This window comes from Hippoglossus hippoglossus, chromosome 12 (assembly GCF_009819705.1).
Source record: "Hippoglossus hippoglossus isolate fHipHip1 chromosome 12, fHipHip1.pri, whole genome shotgun sequence".
NCBI lineage: Eukaryota > Metazoa > Chordata > Actinopteri > Pleuronectiformes > Pleuronectidae > Hippoglossus > Hippoglossus hippoglossus.
In genome coordinates this window covers 6,539,966-6,566,845 of record NC_047162.1, presented here as the reverse complement: position 1 = coordinate 6,566,845, position 26,880 = coordinate 6,539,966, and the positions used below count along the sequence as shown (strand labels likewise).

The window sequence follows — 26,880 nt, the reverse complement described above, 5'->3', positions numbered from 1 at the left end:
ACAGACATTTGAGCACTGGAAAAACAAATAGATGAATTACATCGTGAAATAGGGTTTTATTTATTTGATAAAAAATAACATAAACAAAGCTCGATATAAAGGAGTGACATTAAGATGAATATTTTGTTCTTATTTATCTAACAGATTTTTTTATTGCTTATATTTTTAACGCATCTGATCTAATTGCCTTTTGTCAGTTTCCAAGCTCCATGCAGTACCCTTTTGCAACCTTTTTGTAAAACCTGGACATCATCTCCGTACTCTTGTCCCTCTGCTGTTTATTTGCCATTAAATAAAATGTGGCCACTCCAGTCAGTCATTCGCACACTCGCACGCACACACACACACACACACACACACACACACACACACACACACACACACACACACACACACACACACACACACACACACACACACGCTCTTTAAGATGCACTCTGATGTAGAATAGCATCTGCCCCTAGATGATCATTGTTGCATTAACTTTATAAATGAGAACAGTCTCAGCGGAGCCACCTTTTTTTTTTTTTGTGAGCAATTACCTATATTTGAGCAGTGACGCACTGTAATAGTGAGTAATGTAAGAACTCATGTCCACAGAAAATAAAAGTCAACGAATATTACTTTTGAAATGATTAATCGGAAATATACACCACACATTCCTTGCATAACGGTGGGTAATGAGCCCAGTAATGCTATTGTGTGACTAAGCTAACATTCTCCCATAAAGTGCACCCTTACAATTGTGAGTGGTTATGTTTCAGGTATACCCTGCCGGCCATTACTCTGCTGGGGTCAGTGTGGCATCCTGGGTATTCTCCCTCTGCCTCTGATGATAGAGGCACCAAAGCAATAATTACTCACAACCTTAATAGACCATCCAAGAACGGCCCCACTGGCGGGCGCCTCTCCAAAGCAATGAATCACGATGAAAACACAATGAAAGGATTATTCATGTGTAAGTGATCAAAATGTCCGTTTATTGCCACGGATTTATATTCATTATTTTATCTCACATGACAAATAGGAGGGAATTAAAAAGTTTAGCCTTCTCTAAATACCACAGAGTACAAGCTCCGTATATGTGAGAACACTGTATATTTTGTTCTCCAATCATAATGCAGAGATTCAATTTCACTTTGTAACATTCAACGCACTGCTGGACCATTTGTCAACTAATTGAGCTACCATCATTTTTAAATGTGAACTATCATATACATTCACTAAAATACGCATATTTGCCTCTCTTGCAAAAATTAGAATCATTTGAAATTTATTTCTGAGTAGGATCAATGGAGAGCCTACGCCGTCACCTATGCCGTCACCTATGCCGTCACCTATGCCCTAACCTACGCTGCAACCTATGCTGTAACCTACATGCAGGCATGCCCTCTTGACTCATCAGTAAAGTAAGCCAGTAGTGCTACATCATTTGGCTACGGAAAGATATATTGGCATCATTTCTATACTTTGGCTTTTATACAGGTTAAGTTCCTAACAGAATATATATTTATTTGTTAGCTTTGGAGGTGCTGGTAGGTGGATTTAATAGCTTTTGATAGAGCCAAGCTTGCAGTGCTCATCCCCCTCGTATGAGTTTGGTATTTTCAAATATGTTAAAGTTATATTTTTTTGTCAAAACAGAAAACATTGTCTGGTTTCAGCGTCTCCAGTATGAGGATTTGATGTTGGTTGTCGGTTTTATATCCTTGGGGACAAAACAAGCTGTTTTAAGATGTCAACATAGGCATGGGATCTAAAGAAATTATCGGCAGATTATTCGACAATAGAAATTAAGTATTACAGCCCTGTGCTCCTCCAAATAAAAGCTGCATATATTTGAGTCAACATATTGAAAAAAACAGAATGGAAATAAAGCACAACTTCAGCCTGCGCCACTCTTTTTCCATTTTGTCTATATGAGTCTGTCAGAATGATGTGAAGTCCACTGACTGTGCTGCCGTTGACATTCTGCCAGGAACACATAAAGCCACCATCACAACAAGTGATAGATGCCCGAATAACTTTGGGGGAATGGCGGAGGAGCTCACGATCAATCAGGGGGCTTAGACTTTCCTCCAAACAAATTAAATCAACTCCGTTTCAATTAAATCACTGCCGCCTTGCACAAACACTGAGTCCCACTGAGGCTCTAACATCGACCACCATGCAGACAATCTGGAGAGAAAGGCTGGACGGACAAACTTCAAACTTTTAAACATGGCCAGTACTGTCAGGACACAGAGTCCAATACTAAACTACACTGCCTGCAGTCGCATTATGGGTGACCCAAAACATGATTACATAAAAGGAAGATCGTTTTTATTTATATTCAAGGGAACTGCTAATGCAGGCTGACACACATGCACATTCAATACAGCTGTGAAACTGGCGATTACATATTTCTGTTCTTTAGTTGAAGTAACAGGGAACAAATTGGAGTGTGGAGAAGAGTGAACCCGGGGTCGAGTGGAAGCAGAGAACGACACAGCAGACTGGTCTCGTCTCGGCTCTGAGGGTTCTTATCCAACAAGCACGAAAGAGGTTCGGCACAAATGTAAATGAAGTAGTCGTACTGCTATTTTCATTTAAGTGTTTAGATCAAAAATAGAACTGCATTAAAATACAAGGTGCTAATTCTGTGGTCTGAACTTGAAAAAAGAATGCTATTTGTTGGTCTTAACCATAGACTGTGTGTAGAAATGGACAAACGGGGTCTTGAGGTCACTTCAGGTTTCTGTCAAATCAAGATAGCGCTGGTCAAAATGGAAAGGCTTGTCCCCAATGGTTGTCGCAAAGGGTTTCCACCGAATCTGATCAGCAACCTCGTACCTTTAATGAAATTGCTTGTCAGATTGTCCAACAACACCTAACACTTTTCTGACAGTGTTTGAATTTGAGTACAACATGTTGAATGAGGATTGCAGTTGGACTTTGCCCAAATTATTTATTGGATACGGCCAAAGCAAAAAACGTAGAAGACAGAAAGATCTTGGCGATACGTTGGGGAGGTAGTGTCACAGGCTATTCACCAGTGAGTGCGGCCATTCGGAATGGGTACCAACATTTTTAATTTAAAATGTGCTGGGATGACACATCACCCCTCACTCATACCGAACTCCTTTCTCTCCCACACGAGCTGCACTCAAGCACTCGATTCAAATCAATCTTCATTTGCAACTCAATTCAGTTCCATTTGTACTGAGTCAAATCACATACTATCTCAAGGTAGTTTCCAGAGCAGGTTGAGACCTTACAGTATGATAGAGGGAAACCCAACAGTGACAGAGGAGAGAAAAGAAAACTCCCTCCAACCTCCGACAGACCCATGCTCAGGGTTATCTGCTTTTACCAGCTGCGTTAAAAGGACAATAAAAAGTGGAGAAAGGGGAGAAGCAGAGGGGAGTTGTACGTAGCACTATAGCACCGTCGGATTAGTTCTTATAATGACAATAATATCAATGCAGTGGGTGTAGGGGACCAATTAATAATATTAATAAGTAATTTTCCAAGTCAGGTGATGCTTTGTACTCCACTTTTCCTAATTTTACTCTCTTCCCTACCTCGCTATTTCTATGTCTCGGCTCAGTTCTTTGATTTCGCTTTGCCGCAGCGCCTTTCTGTTTTGCTTATTCTTCCAGATGACAAGGCCTCCAGACTGGATTACACGCAGACCCGGGTGCAGGTAGCGTTCAGGTTGTGTGAAGCTACAATTGCCGCTTGAATCGGAGTGACAGGTCGCCTGGAGCTGCTCTCACGGATCTTTGCTCTTCTTTCTCCCTTCCACTCCTCAGCTGAACACAAGAGCAGCCATATGCTGCTCTCTTGCCTTCTACTAGAGAGTGATCTCATTAAAATTCTGTCTATCTCTCCCTCCTTTTCTCTTCTAACCTCTTTTTTTTTTGGTATAATTCAGCCTCCCTGCTGCTCCGGGCAAGGCAGGTTGGCCTGTGCTGCAGATACGAAAAAGGATCAATGCTGCAAGCTTCTCAACAGATGGCTGCAAGGACTTATGTTAGATGATGTCCCCTTCAGCATGAAGCACTGCTCGGCCAAGAGAGCCCCGGTTACTGTCCAGCAGATTCAAGGGGTGACCACAGTTGCTGGAGGCAGGTCAAAGCAACTGTTTAGGGAGGTACTTCATGTTTGTCTATGATAGTTCCTGGCAGCTGCGCTCAAGTGTTCAGCCTGTTGAGTCACTGGAGGGGCTTGAACTCAGCCAGTGTCAACTATCAAGCAGATGTCTAGGATCAGGAAGGAGACAAGTGGTGATGCACATGTTTCAGAGGAGGAGTGTTCCTAAGTGCACACACACATACACATCCACACATAACTATGTACTAGCGATAAGAAGCTCAATGTTTTTTATGACCCCCAACCACCTCATCCATTATGAGAGCCAGCCCACACCACCTGAACCGCATAAATATGCCTTAATCTACAACCTCAACCCAACAGACTACACCCCCGCTGCAAGACGCTTTGACCATAATTATGACATTTCTAATTCTACAATTATATTTCATCCAGTTTAGTTTCCATCTTCCCTCTCTCTCCCTGTTTTCTTTTTATGCCTGTACATTAAAGTAATAGTCCTCACAATACACAGGCCTGCAAGCGGGGGCCATTTTAAGTTACATGACCTTGAATTATGTAACCATGGCAGCTAAATGCAATCCAGTGACATTACACCAAACATCTATTGGAAAATCTATATTGGACTAATTGATGAAAGAGTAACTGATGAGCCAGGACAAGACAGGCTCATTATAAGTCACTTTTTTACCCTCCCTGCACAAAACCCAGAGTAGGTTCTAGAAAACTGGCGTGAACCCAGTCCAACTCACTGGTCAACATGGAGTTAAGAGTCAACTCAAGCATCACAGCTACCGCCAGATATGTACTATCAGTAGTGTTGTAGGGAAAATAGAGGGAAGGATTACTAAAAATGTAAAGTACCTTGTGCAGTGCCTGTTCTAAACCTGCCTGGCCTGTGGTGATGCTAGTTGCAGTTGCAGTTGTTGTTCTCTCTGAAATTGTTAATGTGACCTATGATCAATCAGATTGTGTTTTTGGCACAGACTTTAAAGTCAATGTTTGCTTTATTTATACTGATCACATGTGTGGTTTACATAAAAGTTTGAATTATTTACTAAACTGGTGTTATTTTTTTTTATACATTCCTTGTCGGCTATTTCAAAAGTATGTTAAGCAATTGACACAATCTTCAGACCAAAGTTCACAACTCTCTAAAATAAAAGCTCAATAACTCCACTTGGTATAAAGCTTTGCAGCGACAAAATCATGTGCTTTTATTTTGTATAAAAATTGTTAGATAGGAAGGGATTCCATGAATGTGGTTTCAATGATTGAGAGCCACACCCGCGACATCCGTGAATGTCTGTGTGAGTCAGATCTGGAGAGATAAAATAATCAAGTGATCCATTATCTGGTGGGATTTCAGGAATTAGTATGTAGATTGAATTACTTCATGTAACGAAAAGGAGGGCACAATTCTGATGTCCTGGCACAAATACTGTGTTGGCACGGTGTTCTTGAGTTGAATTCTTTGTCCCTCTCTTTTTTTTCATGCTGTCTGGCCCTCTCTCTGTCTGGTCCATCAACTCCTTGTCAAACACAGTTGAGAATCTGTGATGTCTTGTCCTTTTCCAAGGACCAACTAATATCTCTGAAGCCAGGTGAGCCACTCAGATCCCAAACACTTCTCTCTAATGCTTCATCAGTTCAATAAAAAAAAGAAAAAAAATCATCCAGATTGAATCCTGTCTCCTGTGTGGCAGCTTAAGCCCGAGAAAAACTATGGTGACAAATACTGTACGTTCACAGGAATCACAGAAATTGCAGCTTGTGTGATGTTTGACATTGACTTGTCACTCAGAATTATCTCTTACTTTGTTGAAGACACACAGTGAAGGGATTTCAGCGCAAATCAAAAGTGAAAAAGAGCAGAGGCAGCGGCTGAGTGAGAGAGAGAATTCCAGAGCTACTTCCAAAAGCCTGTGCCGCTCTGGTCTAATCTTTAAAGTAACTATACACATGCACCGCTACGAAAAAAGAAAGGCGAGAGAAAATGAGATCATTAATAGGGATGGCAAGGCAATAGATTTGTGCTTTTATTACGTGGAGAAAACAACATAAACAAGCACTGGGCGAAGTAGATAAGCAGGCTGCCACAAAGCTGTTCTTGGCCAGTTGGGCCACTAATCTGTGTGGCCTACAGAGACGTCACTGTGGACTGAGTGAAGAAGAAAGCGACTTTAAAAAACACTATTAGCTATGTGCATTTCTAATTACACATATATATGGGGGAGGATGCAAGTACTCATTATGGACTTACTTGTGCCTCGTGTATACAAACACCGCACAAAAATAAAACAGTCACACTTGCACATTCACAGCGGATGCATTTAGAATGATGTTTTTATAATTTATGCCTGACCACCAGGGTTTGTCACATCTTTCAGCTGCGAGCATTTCATCGTTCTAAAAAAAAAAAGACAGAAAAAAAGAAGATGTCTCCAAATGGAGTCGTTCTCTGTGATTGTGCGTTTTGGGCATTAAACCTCCAAGATGTGGAGTTAATGGGATTGCTCCTCTTTCGCTTCGGGCTATGGACAACTCCGGGCCTGGAGGGGCTGTGAGTTGATGTCTAGAACCGACTTAGCAGAGACAAGAGGAGACCAAGCCAATTTTCCCTTTGTTGCCTCTCCAGCATGGCCGAGACATCCAATTCCATCAGGCCTTTAGCTGCTGGGGCAGCTGATAGAAATGAGCCCTAAGTCCTGTAGCTGGGCCAACTTATTCCCTTATCTTCTAATGGCTCTGATAAGGGCTTGGAAGGAATGGTGTCAGAATAACCGCCGTATGACCCACTGCCAAAGAACCTGATTAATCTCACTAAGGAACAACAGGAACAAGCTATGGGTATTACAGATGCTCCACTAACACTAATATAATTCCCACATTTGCCATGGGTGCAACAAGAGAAAGATTTATTATTAACTAACCCTGGAAAACACACACTCACTCACACACCCTCACCTCGGTTGACCCAACCTGAGGTGACTATCTGTCCTCGTGTGTGAATTTAAATGTCTTGTATTCTCCATTGTGACTCACCAGGAGCTTTGTAGAAACCGATGTCTTCCTCGCTAAGAGGCAGCAGGTAGACTTCTCCTTCCTTCCACAGCAGGGGGTACTCTTGTCCCAGAGAGAACTCTCCCAACCAGCCATCTTGATCTGGAGAGTCATAGTAGACATTTCAAAACACGAACATCCTATTCTCCTCTGCCTCAGAGAAGATCAGGATGTTTTATGTTTTAGTTTTGTTCCTTTTGCTAGTTAATAGGAATAACTATTGGATGGATTAGCAATGAACATTGTGGAAGGATGCAGTATAAATCAGGAAAGAACCCATTACATTTTGAAGTGGCTCTGAATACATATGGCAGATCCAAGAATTTAGTTTCAATTTCTCTGCAGCGTTTCCCACAGTATTCATTCAACCAGTGCCGATAGAGGGGAAGCAAGCACATTAACGTCCCTTTCATGTAAAACGATTCCAGATGGGAGATAAACAGACTAAAGGGTGAAAGAGAAATTCTCGATTGAGAGAGAACTGTATTGCAACTGCAGCTGAAACTATGCTGTCTGACTGTCTGCATGGATGGGAACAACTTTGGGGCAATAGCATTGCACACAGCTATTCAATTCAGCAATTGGAGCAAACCACCAAGTTAGAGTTCTCTTATGTTATTATAAGAAGTGCAAAACATTTTTGTCGGTTGGTTCATTACGAAACTGTGGCACGGCAGATTAAAACATTTTGGGCTGCCATAGTCTAGACCATTTTTGATATGGCGAGATAGGGAATTACCCTAAGCTGAGGCATGTGCTCTCCAAATGTCCTGGTAGTGTTGTTATTGGTTGTAATTATCCCTGATTTAGCGCAGCAAAATACATTTTAGTTAAGGAAAATGAAGAGGATGAGGATTCAGAGATAATATTACTGGTCTGATTGACTTCAACGGATAATCTTGTTAATTAGAGAACCTTATTAATGGCTGCAGCTTGAGAGAATACCTTCCATAAAGTCAGAAGTGATGTTGACAGCAGCAAAGTGACTGGACGACGTGCAGGCCAGCGAGTGGCCAAAGCAGAAACAAGGCTGGCAGCCCGCTGGGTTTTCTTGTTGTAGGTTGAAAAAGCCTGGCTTGCATCTGTGGACACACACACACATATACACACCTAATGCATAAAATGTTATTAACACGCTAATGCTGCACACTCTCCTCGGTGCAGCTATAAACCACACCCTCGGTGTAATGTTATTCTTACTAATCTCTTTAAGTTGTTCTCACTGCAGCAGCAGTGGAGGCTGGTCCCCAGAGCAGTAATAAGGAAAAAAGAGCCAAATGGAGCTCTGCCGCACAGACCCTGACCTCTGACCCACAGTCGCTAACCGGTACATGGGTGGGAGAGGAACACTGCTAAAAATCAGGAAATACACAAGTCACATTACACAGGAGAGGGGCCTGCCCAACGAGCCATGAAATCAGGAAAAAAAAAAGTCAACAAACAGGGAGCACAGAATTATTCAATAGTTGCAGACCTGGGGCTGTGTGCATTGCTAATGTCCCAGTGAGTTTATCTTGTATCCCAGAGGAGCAAGATATAAACACACAGGGAGAAGCAGAGACCCGGCTGCTGACATATTGTAACTGTCATATTCGAGGAGTCCAAATGACAGATAGCCCCAAAACCACATTTTTACCAAAGCTTTTTTGTAAAGTATTCTCCTGCAAATCTGATGTGCCGACCCATCTGCTGTAATTTAGTTTATTTATATAATTACATTACTATTGATTTGTAATGTAATGTAGATGCTATATTTATATATATATATATATATATATATATCAATATGTTGAACAGCCATTAATATTAATAATTAATATTATGTTCATAAACCAGTGAATGACTAACATTCTTCTGTGCTGCAGGAATTCAACAGTTGCCTAGGTAACCACGCGTCATGCGTCATGCAAGCAAAAAGCTTATAACACACCTGTCACAGCTCTGCCCCTCCACGTTGGACTTGCAGTGACAACGTCCATCCAGAGGAGAGCAGACGTCCACAGTCCCAGTGGGGTTACACTCACACGGCCTGCAGACAAAAGGGGATGTGAAGATGGCAGATTTCTATCCAAGACACTTTACAGACATTTGTATATGGGCGGTTGACAAACAGGAACCAAGAATGTTGAAGACAAGTACATTTTGATGTGTTGACTTCACCGATTTCCATAAGTATATTCTCAATTTGCTTGCTACAAAGCATTTCTCTGCAACCAGTAGGGTGTCTTGCTCAAGAGCACTTCAACAACAAGGATACTTGTTCTGAGGCTCAAACCCGGGGCGACCCCGGTGACTAGCCGACCCTGTACACATGCTTTTTGCCATGGCTGCGCTCGTTCATAAAGCACAACAAGTGTTCGTGGAACAAATCATCAACGCTGAAATGCTTGGTAGCACACAATCCATCATACCAAATTTAAAGGCTGTGCCAACAACCTTGATAAAAGCAAGTGAGTAGGTGTACGGGTCAGCTGTGTCTTGGATCGTGTCAAACTGGGTTTGATCACCTTCATTGATTGATTACTTTTGTTTGGAAATGTAACACAGGATCTATTTTTAATGAGGCGCTATTACAAATAATTCAATTATCCCAGGGCAAGCTGTCTCTGCTTGTTTCTGCTCCACTGGTCTGAGTAATTCACAACTCAACAGCCTGATGTTGCTGCATGAATGAAAGAAAGGTGTGTGCATGTGTGTTGCATGTGTGCATGCATACATGTGTGTATTGCGAGAATAATTATGAGTAAATTCAAGGCTCAAATCTAAAATTAAACTATGTATTTATAATCTTGTGATTGCCAACCTTGTGATATCTAAAAAAGGGCTAAAAGTAGGATGTTATTCCGTAAAGATTTTCAATAAAGCTGCCTTTTTCTTGAGCCTCACTGAGGATTGCACTATTGATGTTTTTGGCCATGTGTGAAGAGCGGAAATGAAGTGTAAACAAAACACCGACATATTCTCACCTCTTATGCCGACATGTTAGCTATCGTTTCCTCACACATCCATCAGATATGGAGCAGCGTCGCCATGCGTGTGTTTTTGGCAACTCGGCAAATTCAGGTCAAATGTTTACTCTCATTTTAGATCGGATTTGGTCTCCACCAGCTCCTGAGAAACGTATCTGGCTTTTTATCTTAACCTTCTTTAGTCTCTTAATGTTCCACTGTGTTGACAAGCAGGCCACTCACATTGTCAGTCTGTTGGGGCTGGATAGGAAGTGTACAATAAGATTTTAGAGCTGAAAGAGGGACCCTGTTGCAGCTGGAACAACATTGATGAGAGCCGTGAGAGTGAACCTCAGGAGCTGTAAAATCACAACAATTAGAGAGACGCTAAAAAGCCCAGATGAGCTGAGGGAAGCGGCAGAGACTGGTAATCGTCTGCGGTTCACCACCATGAGCGAACCCTTTCACGTTGCACGCAGTGATTAGATTCATGTATAAATATTTATTACAGTGGGTTTAAAGTCACGAGAATAAATATCAAGACCGTTTATCGCAGATCTTCAAAGCGAAAGCTGAATGTCTGTTTGTCTGTCAGCCCACCGCCTGTTGTCACAGTGTCCACAGTTAGGTGCTGGTAGAAATAATATTATCACCAAACAGTCATTGATATGCGATTCAACACCGTCACAACTTAGCATTCCCTCAGCGGGTGCAGGGGGTCAGGGAGAGCTGGGATGGTATAGGAATACAAATACTGCATCATACTTCTCACACACACATATATGCACTATAATGGGCATTTAAAGATAGGATCGTATGTGCACATACTTAGCGAAAGAGCTCTCAGGTCAGAAAGTTAGAATGTGCTTTTCATCCTCCAAATGTATGCGGCAGGTCACTGCATATGCAAGCTGCAACAATGGACGTAGAAAATCACCCAAACTGAGTGTTTGTGTGTGTAGAACACTCTCATGTCTTAGGAATGAAAGCGACTTTGCTTATCTCGCAAGGAATTTAACCGCCTGAGCTTAGCGTAATGAAACGATTAAAATCAGAGAGAAGCACAAATACAGAAAAAAAAACAGCATCCCAAACGATGCACTGTTTTGTTCTTATCCAGGGTGCCAGCTCGCCTAATGGAGAACATTTACAATCAGCCATCAATCTGGCCACTTGATGCTAGTGATTAGTTTGTCTCTGCGAGGAAAAAAAAAACTACTTTCCATGAATAATTAGCATTTATTGACAACACACTGTCATGTCCTGTTTTCCATTTGTGTGATATTTCCTGTTTTATTCTGCTGTCACTTACCTCTTTTCTCTCGTCTAAGGCCCCACTTGAGTGTTTCATGCCTCTGTGATTACCATTTGTTGTTTCTGGCTTTTAACTTTGATTTATTCTGACCACCTCACCTCACATGCATATTCCGTGCTATATTTGATTGCCTGTTGTAACCATGAAATGAAAATTCGCTCATTATCCACTCACCGCTATGCCGATGGAAGGGTGGGTGAAGTGTTTTGAGTCCACAAAACACTTCTGGAGTCTCGGGGGGAAAACAGCGTTGAGGTCGAATCTAATACAATTGACGTCAATCGCGACCGTTTCTTCAGACGTAATCCATCGGCATAGTGGTGAGTGGATAATGGGGACATTATATTTTTCTGTGAATTATCCCTTTAAAGCTGTTCCGTTAAGTTTCTGAAGTCGGCGAGGCGGGATCCAGTCACCATGACAACAGATGGAGTAAACCGCATCGGTCTCTGGCTTGGTTCTAAGGGATCTTCAAACGCCAGATCTTCCTCTCCTGTTGGTCAAGACGGCTGGGTGACCAACCAAAACACTGAACATGTGCAGCAGAGGAGAATTCACAGCAAAGGTCGGGGGTTGTGGTGTATTTGTAATCAGACAGCAGCAGGCCGGTCTTTGTCTTAAAGTCATAAAGAGGGGGAGGGGGGGGGGGGGCTGGTTTACTAAATCTCAACAATGCAAAACATATGTATATAGAAAACATTGGTTTGTTTTGGACATTGGATAAGATATTTAGGTATTATTTCTTAACGCTCAAATAACCAGTTTTTGGCTCTATAGTCGCAATATAATTTTAAAAAATATATATATATACATATATATAAAGAAATAGCAAAATTAAGTTGATATATTTACAAACCCACCATACATAAAAAAGGATTTGGTGACAATATTCATCCTCTTTGTAGCTCTGTTTCGTTTTCAACCAACTCCTGAGGCAAGTATCTGGCTCCTTACGCGCTAAAGGGCTCCACAACGTTTGCCAGCTAGCAGCTGACTTTTATCTGCCTGCCTGTTACCTGTAGGGTGTAATGAGAGCAGAGAGACCGGACCAACACAATAAAGCCGCGGGGCCATAAAGACAACACAATCAGATGAAAGACTCAGGCTGTTTGAAGGGGGACTGCAGAGTCAGATGTTAAATCTCTGTGGGTTTAACACTACAAGCCAAACCTCTCATATTACACATAGACATTGATCCATGCTGGGAAATTCATATTTAGCTTTATACTTATATAATATTTGCACAGAATGAATATGATCGTTTATTTGTAGATTGCTACCGAAATAAGAGAAATAATGACGTATATCAAGTTTGCTTCATGAAATTCAGACAAATGTATTTGTGTAACAATGTGGAGCTGTGATGAACTGTGTTGTCTCACAAAGTGGAAAAAAACAACACAGCACGCCAGAGGCAGGACATAACGTGTACGTTCTGCGAAGGGGATCACGTGTTTTTTGTTTACAGCACATCAACAGCATCAGCTCTTATCACCGAAAGCTCTGGGATCTAATTGTCTTTCCAAGTTGACATCTTCTACAGTGTCTTCTCCGTGCGTCGTGCCACCTTTTCATCCTTAAATATTTGTAGATCACTTTTGTCGTTTTCATTTTTGCGTCTGCTGTTTTCTCATATGGAATCATTGGGACATTATCCAGAGTTTTTTACCAGGGGGCAGGCAGAAAAACCTCTGGAGAATGTCCACAGCAACTGACTCGGACAATGGCATTTTCCTTTACAGCCCCTCCGGAGAAATGTATTTATTCTCGAGTTCGGTGCATGTCTGTAAGCAGCGTTACTGTAGTGAGGAGTTGATATTGATTTAAGAACTCAGCGAATATTTGCACACAGACCAGAAGAGGCAGAGTACAATTATATATATCAGCATTTTAAAGATTAAATGACTGAATGAATAAAATGTGTTCTGAGTTAGATTTAAATGTTCGCTTAAATCTTTAAGTTGAAAATTTAATTTACCCCTTAGTTCATGTTGGGCGTGTGGAAAAATAGACCAGTCTGGGCAGTGGGAATAGTTTGATACAGTATTTTGCTACACAATGATAAGAGGGTCGCGAATTCACAGTGGTGTCACTTAGAGAAATGAGAGTCCTCCTGTGTACAGCTGCCTTGTAGTTTGATAAATTCAAGCGAGGGGGGGGGATTTATTGAACAAAGTCCGTCTGCTCTTTCCTCAGATCCTTTTTCTTTGTGTTCGTATTATCCCTGTCTTCCTTTTAAAAGCTTAGTTCTTTGCAACATCTTCAGTTCCCTCTCATTGCATTTGCCTCTTTTAAACGTGTCATGTGTGTCAGCATGTGCGTGCAATCTGTGTTTACGACTATGTGTGTTGCTCACCTGCAGCCACCAGGACCGAGCGAGTGAAAGCCGGCCCGACACGTGTCACACTTCTCCCCTGTCACGCCGACTCGACACGCACACCTTCCTTCTACATCACACTGCAGACTCACTGAGCCTGAAGGGGACAGCCGATGAATAGTGCAAGAAGAAATTTAAAAAAAAAAGAAAAGAGAATGGAAAGGGGTCAAAGGGGAAAAGAGGGCAATGAAGAACAATTTTAAAACTTCAGAATCCATCTGACATAAAATGGATCGATATATTCATTAATAATTTGTCATGGCAGGGATAACTGAAAAGCTGTTATTGGATTCCTTTTTCAGAAACCACAGAGATGAGCTTGGGAGATCTGAATACAACCTTGCAACCATACAGTCGCTAACATGAGAGAAAAGTGAAGCCGCGTGGAGTCCGCTTTAACCTTTGATCAATATAATGGACCCCAACGGCACCGTGCAAACACCTTACACTATTCAGGAAAAACACAGAGGAAACCAGAACTAATGCATTTGTTCTGTCTCTCCCGCTGGTTCTCCCCTCTTCACCCCGAGGACGGCGTAATTAGGGGCACAAACATTTAATGTCCCCTTCGCCTAAAATTAGACTGTGTTTAACGAACACCGGGCCTCTCCGCTGATAACGCTCAGTGACTCGACTGGATCAATTTACAACAGCGGGGCCGAGTCGAGCCATGGATTTCTTTAATGGTCCTTTTTTGGGAAGCTAAAGAGATAAATCTGATGGGATGAGCGAGACATGAGAGGAGATTGCATAAATTATGAATTAGAAAGGATTCTACTCTGAGGCAAGGTTTGGTGGTTGAGTCGTCCACGAGTTGGGCTAAATATGAAAGTAATGTTTTTAATGAGCATTTGGCTATAAAGGTTGCAATGATTAATCCTTTCTGTCCTTTTTGCCTGTAGCTAAATCTCATTTATGGCGCCTTATTGTGCCCACACAGCATCCCAGTTTAACCATAATTATTTTACTCATCCCAGGAAAAAAATACACAAAACAGTAGTGAGTAATGATGTTGGCGTGGATTATAATTGGGGGTTCTCTCATTGTTATTTGAAACAATTACGTCTTTTGTTCCTGCAGCTTACCGTCGATATCACAGTCGCAGGGAAGGCAGGGCTCTGGAGAGGATCCCCTGTGGTGGTTCTCTCTGCAGCGCTCGCAATGGGGCCCGTCGGTGTTGTCTCTGCAGCTCGCACATCGCCCCCCACTGCCGGTGCTGCGGTACTGCTCCATGTCAAACACACACCGCTCTGATCTCCCGCTGCAGTTGCACGCTGCGTGCGAGGGAAAGGACAAGCAAGAGAGGAGCGAGAGCAAAGGAGTCAAGTGAGGAGAGACGCGAAGGACGCGGAAAGAGCAGCCACAGGGGGAAGAAGCAGGCAGCGAGGAGGCAGCAAGGTAGAAAGACCCGAAATAGACAAAAGGGGAGAGACAAGGGGAGGGCATATGTGTGAGAGATTATGTGTTCTGGGATTGGATCATAATTTAGAGGCTCGTTGCTAATCCCATTTCACACAGGCCTAATGAGGAGCCAATCGGCTGTCAGGGGGCACTTAGATAACAGTAATTCATGTTTATACAAGAGCAAATTACTCAGCTGATAACACACCGTCCCAGCTCTCATACCCCTCACATCAAATCCCTCCTCAGTTTACCAGTTACCCTGAGGGGGGATTTAGGTGAAATTGCCCATTTTATTATGAATCAAGCTGGCATCGGTAAATTATTATTTCTTCCCTGTTAATAAGGAGTCTGAGCAGGCTCACCTGATTTGAACGATGACTAAGTATCACTAGTCGCTTCAAAAACTAAATCTACAAACTTGGGATTAGTGAAGAACTTGAAAGAGATAAAATACGAGTTCTGGGTTTCACTTGACTTTGACCAAGTTTGCTCAGAATTGAATTCTAATTAAACAAGAGTTTACAAAGTCTAAAACATGCATCCATTATAATTGGACACCCTTTATGGCCAGCATGTTGGCAAACATTTGCCTACTTATTTGCCAACCATCTTATTGACCACTCAAAGTGCTTTAGATCACAAGCCACACTCAGCCATTCATTACAAATCTATTTTCAATCTATTACTCACTGCCTGCAATTTAGGATTCAGTATTTTACCCAAGGACACTTTGACTACAAGAGCTGGGGATCGAACCATCAACCCTCTACAACCCCTGAGCTGATTGCTAGTTACTCTTTGTACATGTGCTAAATAGAGAATGTGACAGATTTGGCTCATGATTCATTGGGATTTTATGTGTGATTAAAGAAAGAAGTGTAACAAATTGTGTAATAAATTATTTTTATGCCGTAATGGACTTACTTTTTCAACAGGTGAAAACGAATTAGAATTATTTTTTTCAAGCAACTTGTCTTTTCAGAGCCCTTTTCACTGATAATAGCTGTAACCCATGAGCTAAAAGATGCAAAACAGCTCAGTAGAGATGAGGAGAACAGCAGATTTGTGTGGGTTCAGGCAACTCCTGACACATTACACACCATTACATCCTATTGTTAATATAAAAATATGGATCGGTGCAGCTTAAAGGATACGTCCTGAAATTGTAGGTCTGATGAATAAAGTGAGAAGGTGCTGTAGGAGCCAGCCTCTGCTCTGCTCTGAGTCGGGTTTGGAACACAACACGCATCATTTGACAAATGCTGAATCCCGTGTTATCGCATCTGCAATCCCTCTGCCCATGGGGCAACCGAATCTGACAAACCTGACACCCCACATAGAAAGGCGCAGCAGCACGACTCAGGTCTGATTGGCACTGGCAGGCAACTAGTGCACAAATACCAGCAGCCCACTCTACTTTCCAGCTCCCGTCCGCTCATATCTTTATCATAGCAGCTATGGTTGTGCTGCCACTGACGGTCAGGCTAGCTGTTAGCCAGGTAGCAGCGCTGCCAACAAGTGCCCGAGCCTCTGTTGAATTCACTTCAGTGGTAGAAATTCATGTCGACTCCGCCAACATCTCTCAAAATGTGATTCTGGAATGTACGTTGCTATAGATTCTGGGGGAATGTGTGATAGTCTGACGCCATTCTCGACAATTATATTTTATTTAATCGGTTTAAGAATTGAAGTGGAGAAATGTAGTTTACTTTTGTATGGTGGTTTATCATCCTATGCCACGTTGAAGCACCTTGTATGTAACTGTATAGCTATAGATATGAAGATTATTTATTATTATTAGCTTTAGGACAAACTAAAAAATATGGTTCCTGATCACGCTAAGCTTTTATTCTTATTTTCACTATTTGTATTTTATTTATATGATTTGATTTTGTGTAATAAAAAAAAACAATCTAAAATATGTTTTATATGTATTTTTAATGTGCGTATTTTATTAAAATATTATATATACCAGATTTTGATCTTTACATCAAATTAGCTGTATCAACCTCCGTACTTCAACAAAAATACACTAAAGCATTACACACATTATCATAAGCATGTTTCATTGCTTTTGAACAGGTTTAACACAAAGACCACTACACTGCACAGCTTTACGTCGCCCGTGTTTGGCCATCTTCACCATCTTTATTGGTCTGCCCACACACAACCATCACTTCCACATGCTGCTTCCATCAATCCTGTTCTGGAGACCACACAGCGTGTGCGTCACTGCCACTGTGGAGAGCTCCATGCAATTAAGGAGGCAGACTTAGCTTCAGACTATAGGACGACTGACGCCGGATCTTTACAGGGCGACACAGTGACGTCAGTCTGGAGCTGGACAAATCTGATTAAAAGCCGATTTAATACCCTCTCACCTCCCACTGCGAAATCAGCTGTTCCAACTGTTACCCCAGGACCACATAGGTATAGCTAACCTCATCGCCAGAATAATGCAGCGAAGGTTTTCTTTTTCAAGGAGCAGAAAACTGCTCTCAGAAGTAGTCGGAAAACGTGATGTAAAGCCTGAAGCACAAAGAAATATAAAGGTATATAATACAAATACCTCTAAATGTTACGTGGGTGATGAACTGTAGTTTTCAGGTTTGTTTTTGCACTTTACGTCTTCTATCCACTCCAACCACATCCCTGTGACCTTCTGTGTATTACAAGAAGGCGACACTTCCTCCTCTCAAAACGGTGCTGCTGTTTATCAAGTATTAAGCAAATAAACTAGAAAAACACTCGGTAAAGCTCCACCAAGGCCCAACAGTCTTCTTAAACTACATTTAAGATACATGCATTATACATACATGTTGAAAAACACTGTATCTTGCAATTTTAAAGAAAGTTAAGAAAAAAAATAATCCAGGAAACACCTCCTTATTCAGATCTGCACCAAAATTGAATGGCTGACCCACACTGCATCCTCACACAGGGTTTCGTAGGAATCCAATTCATTGTTTTTGAATAATCTCCGGATACAAACATACAAACAAATCAATAAACAAAATATAACCTCTTTGGTGGAGGTAATTCGTAATGTAGGAGGCAGGGTAGGTGTTAAGGATGATAACCTGTCACAACACTATCGTATGAATAGTCAAAAATGTATTATCCTGTGACAGACAAGAGAGAAGATCAAGGTCAGGATCCATCTTAAAATATTTAAATCAACCTTCGCTACAGATTCTGACCAACCTAACTTTAAGTGTATAACTCTGCTAGAGAAAAACTTCCGGCAGGAAAAGGGATGGACTCTCAGCAAGTGGCACGGACCTCTCTCTAGAGGTCGGTCCTGTAGCACTTAAGACTTTTGCTGAGGGCTTCTAAGGACATTTCATTTCATTATCGTGCCCATTTAGGTGCCGACGTTTCCCTCGCATTGCTGCTTGAGGCTTCGTCAGACAAGCTCTGTTCATACTTGGTATTAACATGTATCAGAGTGATGTGATCACAAGTTTGACAGCTCTACTAACGTCAGTTCACAGCTGGCATTAGAGATGTGTCCCTACCACATCCAACTGACAATGTGTATGTTTGTGTGAGAAACAGAGAGAGAGGGGGGGAGAGAGGGGCAATGAGGAGCTGAGCAAATCGACGTGCTGTGCACAGCTATACAACGAAATAGGATTCTACCCATTTGAAATCCATACGTGGCTGTCAATGTAAATATTGCACCAGGCCGACACAAATAAATCAATGTAGGGAACACTGGGAAGTGTACAAATATTTTTGGTTAATTATAAAACTGTGGTAGGTCAGGAGACCTCAGCTGAGTCAGCTGTCCTTCAATGTAGCCCAGGACGCATGTGCATTGACACTAGGGCTGCGACGACTAATCGATTAAATCGATTATATTCTATCTAAGGCAACATCTTCTGAGGTGGGGTCAGGAAACCAGCCAATCCCGTGCCTTGTTTAGCTCATGTCACGACGGCGTCTCCTCTCTGGAGTAAACATTTGAAAAAAGGCAGAGGCAGACATCGCTCTCGACCGAGCGGAGACAAATCTTTCTCAAGTGTGGGAATACTTTACATTCCTTCAGAGACTGCAGCTGCAAACTGTGTAAAGCTGTTTTCACATGGAACAGCAGCAGAACATCACTGTGGTATGAACCTGCTTGGAGTTGGAGTTCTTCTTCTTCCTCTCCTCCTCCTCCTCCTCCTTTACTATAAAACTATATATCGACACAATAGCACACAACTTAGAGGCCAGAATAGATGACACAAAATCATGAGAATTTAAAGCTAAATAAAGTCAAAATAAGGTCGATTTCAAGAAATACTGAACCACAGACAGCTCACTTTTTCTCTCTTTTTCTCATCGGCCATAGTCGGACTGGCCATTGGGAGCACAGGGAGAAATCTTGTTGCGTCAGTGAGCTGGTGGACCCTCAGAGAATCCATAAAGTTTTCACTGTCCTCGGCAGGCAGACCTCGGCGTAGCATCAGTAGTTTCCACTTAAGCTGTACTAGTTTCCACAAGGAAGCAAGCAGACCTCAGTACAAAACCTACGTCTACCCGTTAAAGGTGATGCAACCCAATCTGCTTGTTGTCTTTTCCCTTCACATGAAAAGTGTCTCAGTACTGTTGCGGAACACACTGCAAACCGAAAATTCAACCCCTGCAGGCCCAATGATTTCTCACTTTTACATCTAATTTGCCAGATGAATGAGATGTCACACCAGCCAGGAGGATAGAACGTCAGCAGTGATAAGAACCATTCTGTAAGAGACTATGCTGCGTATAAACCTACACGGCCTTTAGTGGAGAGCTAAAGACAATTCTCTACCTACCTCACACATTTATCTGCTATTTTGGTTAAGATATCACTTTTGTTAAGAGGACTTGCAAAAACAGCATTTGCAAAGTTAAATTTTTTTTAATTCTGTAAAATTCTCATAATTCATGTTATGATATCTCAAAGAAATATGTCTACAGTGATATATAAAAACTGGGGCATGTAATTTTACATATTTTTCTACTCTTTAATGTTTTAAGCTTTTCCATATTGGCAGCATTACATGTTTACATATACAGTCTCCATTGCCATTTTACAGGTTTGTGGGAGTATCAAAGTCATTTACTCATACAGTATGTTTACATAATCAAAGTGGAAGACGAAAGTCTATGTGGAGCATTTTAATGTGATTTTTGTTTTGATGGCCAAACAATAGCCTGAAAGAAAGTAATAAGCGATCTGGGTAGACTGACTACATTGACACTCAGTTTTTCCTGTCAACACAAAAACAATATAAACTGTTTATGAACATTTTTACCCTGAACAGAGTTTTGGTAAAGCTCAGATTTTAGCGACCTAAAACGAGGATTAAAGGCAAAGAAAAAGCTAAATTTAATCTGAATTTAGCCTGTACATGTAGACAGGGCCTGTTTCTTAATGATGGGGTAGTGCTAGGTTATTAGCATTCTGACTTCAGGAGATATCGCTGAACAACACAATAAATAGGTCAATTTGTTCAATATCTACTCACGACTTTCACATAACGTCAAAACCATTATTTCTTTACATTCTTTAAATAATTTTCAGAATTATTTGACTAAAATACTTAAGTAGTTTTCCCCTTTAATGAATAACAATAAATGAACAATTAATCATGTTTTAAATAGGGCGCCACAGTGTGTATGTGACAGTGAATGGTTATTTGCCTCTGTTGTGATCAGCTGGTGACCTGTCCAGGCTGGACCCTGTCTCTCCAATGTCAGCTGCGATTAGCTTCAGCCCCCATATATGACCAGTATATAAGTATAAACAGTTCAGATGATGTATAAGATGACAAATGTATTGACAGTTTCTTATGAGTGCACTTTTGCCCGATGAAATCTATGGGTTCTGAGGACCATATGTTTTTGTTTTGTCCTAAATTGCTTAATACAGTAGAGTCCACAGAGCAAACACAAAGAAAATAAAAAATACAAGATAATACAGTAGATTTTTTGGCTTAAATCTACTTCTATATCTACTACTTTCAGGAGGCTTAGATTATAAATATTGGGGTTTATCTACAGTATCATATTCCTATCTGAGAAAATGATCACAGTCTCCCACTTACAGCTGCAGCCTTCAAACTTAAATCAGCGGCAAAAAAAGGGTTTAAAGTGTCTACCTACTGGAAAAGCCTCGGGCTAAGCCGACGACAGCGTCAAACAAACAGCGGAAATCCTGAAGACCTGCGGGGACCTGCTCAGGCTGTAAATGATTTCAGTCTCGGAGGGGGGGAATCTTGAGGAGAATGACATCCCATTACACACACAAACACACACGCACCAGGCAAACTGCACAAACCTTTGCATATATTTCACCACAACTATTGTAGGACCATAAAGCAAGAAATAAAAATCAGCATTCCAATCTCAAATTTAGACAAACAACTTCAAATGATCGTGAAATTACAAATAAAAACACCGAAACATTCACGTGACCTCAAGTACAAGGCCCCCCAAGGCTTCTATTTACCACCTGCTACTGCTGTTCACACATTAACAATAGCGAACGTACTTGTAATAATCACACAAGATTGTCACAGCTTCTCCACGTTTTTGCTTTTGAAACAGTCTGCCTAGTATTTACTTCTTCAATTACAAATGATAGCAATCAACCCGTGCCTGTTTTTAAAGGTCAGAACATTTGAACGTGATGTTTCTTTATAATCTGGGGAAAGAAAAAAAGGGGAAGGAAGGACCGCCATCTGTCAGTGTGGCTGTCAGATGGCGTTTAGTAATATAATATGATGGAACCTTGCTGTATCTTTAAAGTAGGTCGGTACTGAGTCACAGCATATGGAAGGACAGAAAACATTAAACCGACACACTCCATCACGGGTCACACCAGTGGGGTTACTTCAACATGTGTGAGCTGCCGTGATTGTTCACTGCCGATTCAGACGCTCTGCTTGATGTATGTTGTCTTTCACCTATAAAACAGCACTATTATTTCTCCCCGAGTAGAGGACATGGATGCTTGATTCATATCAGTTGCGGACAGATATAAATTTCCAAATACATACTGCAGAGATGGAGATAAAAACCAAATACCACAGAGTATTGAAATTAGTCTTTTGAGGCTGAACGGTTGTCACGCGGTGCTGCATGCAAGTTCATTTTGTGAAAGAGAAAATTTGAGCAGTAACTTTCAAAATCCTTGCAGTTAGAGCAGAGCCAGAAGAGCGTGACAAAAAAGACTCACAGATAAAGAGATAAAGACACCAATGCAAGAAAATAAGTGGTAAATGGACCATATTTATCTATAGTGCTTCTCCAGTCTTAATGACCACACAAAGGGTTTTGCACTACAGGTCATATTCAGTACTTGTTCTACATATGGAGTATTTATCCAACACACACGCACACGCACACGCACACGCACACACACACACGCACACGCACACACACAGGGGTATTTGGGCCCAAGGAGCCAGGAGCCGACAACCCGCTCTACCTCCTGAGCCACAGCAGCCTCGATAATACGTTATTTATTGAGGGTATACCACTTTGTTTATATTTTCTAAAGTTCAGGCTTTATCTTAATTATTTTCTAATTGTTGGGTTTCATGGTTTCGTAATCCTCCAAAGGTCACGAGTCTGTTGCGGTTTATTCTCCCCGCTAAAGGAGAACTGTGTTTGCTTGAGAGAGAGACACTTGACATTCTTGGCAGATTTGTTGGAAGTTGTCGGCTTCTATCAGCAGTGACAGCAGTCATCACAAATAGCCAGTATAATTGCACTGCATGTGGTTTGTCTTACCTGCACCTTTCAAAATGTCTCCTTTGTGCTTCAATAATTGGCGGCGATCTGTTTGTGAATTAGTGAATTCAATTACTGCTGCTTATTTGCATGAGTGCACATATACATAACTTTAATGTCCCTGTCAGCTTCTGCTGTTGGAGTGTCGTCAATCGTCGTTGCTGTACTCTGATCAAGTGAAAGAACCTCACAACAATTATATACACAAATCTTATATAACCTTCTTTCATGCTTCTTTAATGCATGCATTGCAATTTCTGGTTTTTTTTATGTGAAAGAATAATGTGTTATATACACACACACCCACACACACATACTTGAGGATGTAAATGTATGCGATTAACTTGACATGCCCATTTCGTCAGGGAAAAGTTCCACATTATGGATAAAACGCTTCTTGCAGGAGGTTAGTTGAAAATAATGATATCCCTTTCATATCCGTCAGCTAAATATACAGCTACAGTCAGCACCTGGTTAGAACGGTTTATAAGAAAGACTGGAAACAGGAGGACACAGCCAACCTCACATTGTCCAAAGACTACATTTCTCACTCAAACCACTTTGGCAGGTTGTATAATTCACAATGAAAGTCTTGTTACTAATTGACAGAACCACAAAACTAACTGTGATGCAAGTGGAGAGGGGCGATGGATATAGGGGGCAGCTGGACAGTGAGAGACACGGCAGCATGACTTTTCAGAATTTCTTTGGCCATTAAGAGACCTAAAGCTCAACATCGAACAGCGATAGGGATGAAGGAAGCGAAAAAGAGACGGGAGAGGGCAAATATGGGAAATACGTACTAATACACACCGAAAAATATTCATAAAGTACACTACAAACCCAATAGACACTATTGATTTTTAACTGTCTTAAACCATGTCTAAATATGTGCAGTATACCCGATGAAGGGCAAACAGAAAAGTATGTGAGCTGAAACTGTGCGTACTAATACTCAGTAGAGTGTACAGTGTACAGTGTACCTCTGCCAAGGCCCAACACTCCCCTCAACAGTTTCTTCCTAGATATCCAATTTTTTTCCATCACGTTTCGTAAATTATCCCCTGAGGGAATGATGGAAATGTTGAAAAATGCCCAATCTCACAATGTTAAAGAAAGATCCTGGATTCGCACCAAAATGTAATGGGTTCTTCCCTGACCCCTACGGCATGCTTGGTAATCAATTCACTTGTTTAAGTGTAATCTTGCTGACAAAAAAACTAAGCGACCGACAAACGAACAGACAGGGAAGATTTAACCTTCTTAGTGGAGGTAATGAATACAACACAATGTGTGTGTTGCAGCCAAGTGCAAGTGAAGTCTCATTTTTACGCAGCCATTCCGACGTCAATATGAAAGTCTGTCAGGTCTCTGTATGCTGACCATGTACTTTGAAATAACATGGCACTAAGTAACATCACAGTCAAACTCATTTTCCCTTCAACACTGTGTTAATAACAGTGTTCTTACACAGCCATACAAATACCAAAAGGTCATGCTACGAGAAAAGAAACAGACATATGTTGTAACAGTCTTGTTGCACAAGTCCTAATCACACACCTCTTGATGTTTGAGATTAGATGGAGCCCTGCATATGAAGAAGAAAAGAGTAGGAGGTGTTAACTTGTTGACAATGTGCAACTAAATGAATGCAAATTACTTGCTACAAACGAAACGTTCCACGGTGAACGCAGGCACGACTGGAAAAATAAGTATGCTCACCCACATGGTGAAACGTGGCAGGTGTGAACAACTTTAATTGCCTGAATTAAAACAAATCAAGTAAAGGTGTGTGCTCATTGTGTAACAATGTATTTCTTTGTTTGATTTATTTAAATTTATGCATTTTTAATCTTCCACAAACTGGCAGCATAGTGTGAACATGAGAAAGAAGATTAGCATATCCATATTGCAAATACAACTACAGTATTTTCTTGGGTTACGGACCAGTTTAATTAAATACACAAAATATGTGAAACACGAGACCCGCTTGGTTCCCTGTTTATTTTCTATGGCTCCCGGATTTTTACAGGTCAGAACTGACTGCTGAGCCAGGTGCTGTATCTGCCTGTAATCTATATGGTATCCAGAAGTATAGTGTCCCCAGTCCAAATATATCAGCAATTAAAAAAAAACGTGAGTTCATTAATGGCTGCACTAAATATAAAATCCTCAGTTCCTGCAGAGCCAGAGATCATGTTCTTTTTATTCCATTAGGGCTTATTTATACGTTCTGAAAATGCAACTTATCCACATTACCTTATTGCAGGGGAGTCTAAAGTTTCACACGGCCGAAGCAAACGTCTCACACTGGAAATGCTGCTGCTGCTCAACCGTCTTAGATTTCTGGTGCAACTAATGTCTCATCCCCCTCAAGCCCACAGATGTTTCAAAGCAGAGACCTCTGACAGCTCGGCCTGTATTCGTTAGCATGAAGACATCGCTCCCATAACTAGCAAGTAGAGGAGCGAGACCATCTTGACCTTGTTTCACATTTTAGTAACAAAATAACTGTGTGTGTACGTGTTTTCTTTATGGTACAAAAACATAGCAGCAGAAGACTTGATACATAATGTGGAAACAAGTTATAAAAGTCATTTGGTCCGTGCAAAATATATGTACCAAGATTTTAGACAACGAAACAAAGCCAATTTGTAATATTTAGAAACTGTATTCCAACACAGAAACCTATTTTTCCTCATCATGTTTTGTAATGCTGAACTTATTTATAATCTTTATTCTGTTACATATAAGGCAAGTTACTTTTAAGTATTTTATATTAACAGATGAAGGAGATCCTAGTGTTAGAGTAAAACCAATCAACACACTTTGTGTGGTCTAACCAGCCATAACTGGCATAGACTGTGTAATAAACCATTACTACTATTATTTTGTTCGAAACACAAAAACTACTTCCGACCCTCTGACAAGGAGGTTATGTTTATAATTTTCATGTCCCACATTATAAAATACAGCCTGGTTCAACACAGCAAATATCAAGCTCTCAATCTTTGCTCTGTATGAAAACTACAGCCAAGCGGGGTCACCCACACAAATGTCATTGCTATTGGTTGAGGCTGTGAAGCTCACCAACAAAGGAAGTGAATGTTTAACTTGTCCCTCTCACTCGCACTGAATGGAAGTGACTGGGAGTCTATATTTGTTGTCGCCTGAGAGAGGGAACTGCATTGAATCTCATTGGCCCGTATGTGCACAACTGCAGCTCAAATTATGAGGGCTGACCGTCTGCATGAATGGTAACAACTTTACGGATTTAATAGTGCGAGTGAGAACACAGCAAATATCGTGCACACAGCTATTAAAAGCAGCAAGTAAGAGAACTCTTTTGTTATTATGAGAAGTTCAAACATTACTTGGTTAGTTATGAAACTGTGGAAGGACAAATTATAATATGGTGGGCGGCCACAGTCTAGATAATTAATGGGAAACATTGCTTTGACATGGCGAGATAGGGCATTAGCTTTGGTGGAGGTATACGCTGTCGGTGTTTTTATGTTTAACATATTTACAAACACATACAGGGTTTTTATTTATTTAACTGTGTACATTACCACTGAGCTATATTTCATGAAATTAACTTCCCTGATGCAGATTTGCTGACAAAATTAAAAATGTCTTTGTTCTGGCTGAACACAGAGGGAATATTGTAATTGCTGCTCTGGTGCCTAAGACAGAAATATTACAGTTTGGTGCAGGCAAAAATAATTTTGTGCCAAATAGCCAGATAGAGATTTGCAATTACACTGAGCATTCGTTTTTATGCTTTCACATTCTGTCTCTTTTATACGGGCGTATGTTTATTTATTAATATACTCTATTAATTGAGTCGGGTGCTGTACTCTATTTAAGATGCCATCTGCTTGGAACCAAGAGTAAGAGTAATTAAAACA

The 26,880-nt window shown here is 41.1% G+C and overlaps 1 protein-coding gene across 1 annotated transcript in view; it reads right to left on the bottom strand.

Annotated features, from left to right (window-relative positions):
• lamc3 (laminin, gamma 3) overlaps positions 1 to 26,880 on the bottom strand; it is a 99,218-nt gene that overhangs the window by 46,085 nt on the left and 26,253 nt on the right. The window contains exons 5-9 of the mRNA XM_034602709.1: positions 14,884 to 15,072; positions 13,778 to 13,895; positions 9,089 to 9,187; positions 8,104 to 8,240; positions 7,141 to 7,260 (exon numbers count right to left, since the gene is read on the bottom strand). Of these exons, the coding sequence (XP_034458600.1) occupies positions 7,141 to 7,260; positions 8,104 to 8,240; positions 9,089 to 9,187; positions 13,778 to 13,895; positions 14,884 to 15,072 (663 nt within the window). The remainder of the gene's footprint in view (positions 1 to 7,140; positions 7,261 to 8,103; positions 8,241 to 9,088; positions 9,188 to 13,777; positions 13,896 to 14,883; positions 15,073 to 26,880) is intronic.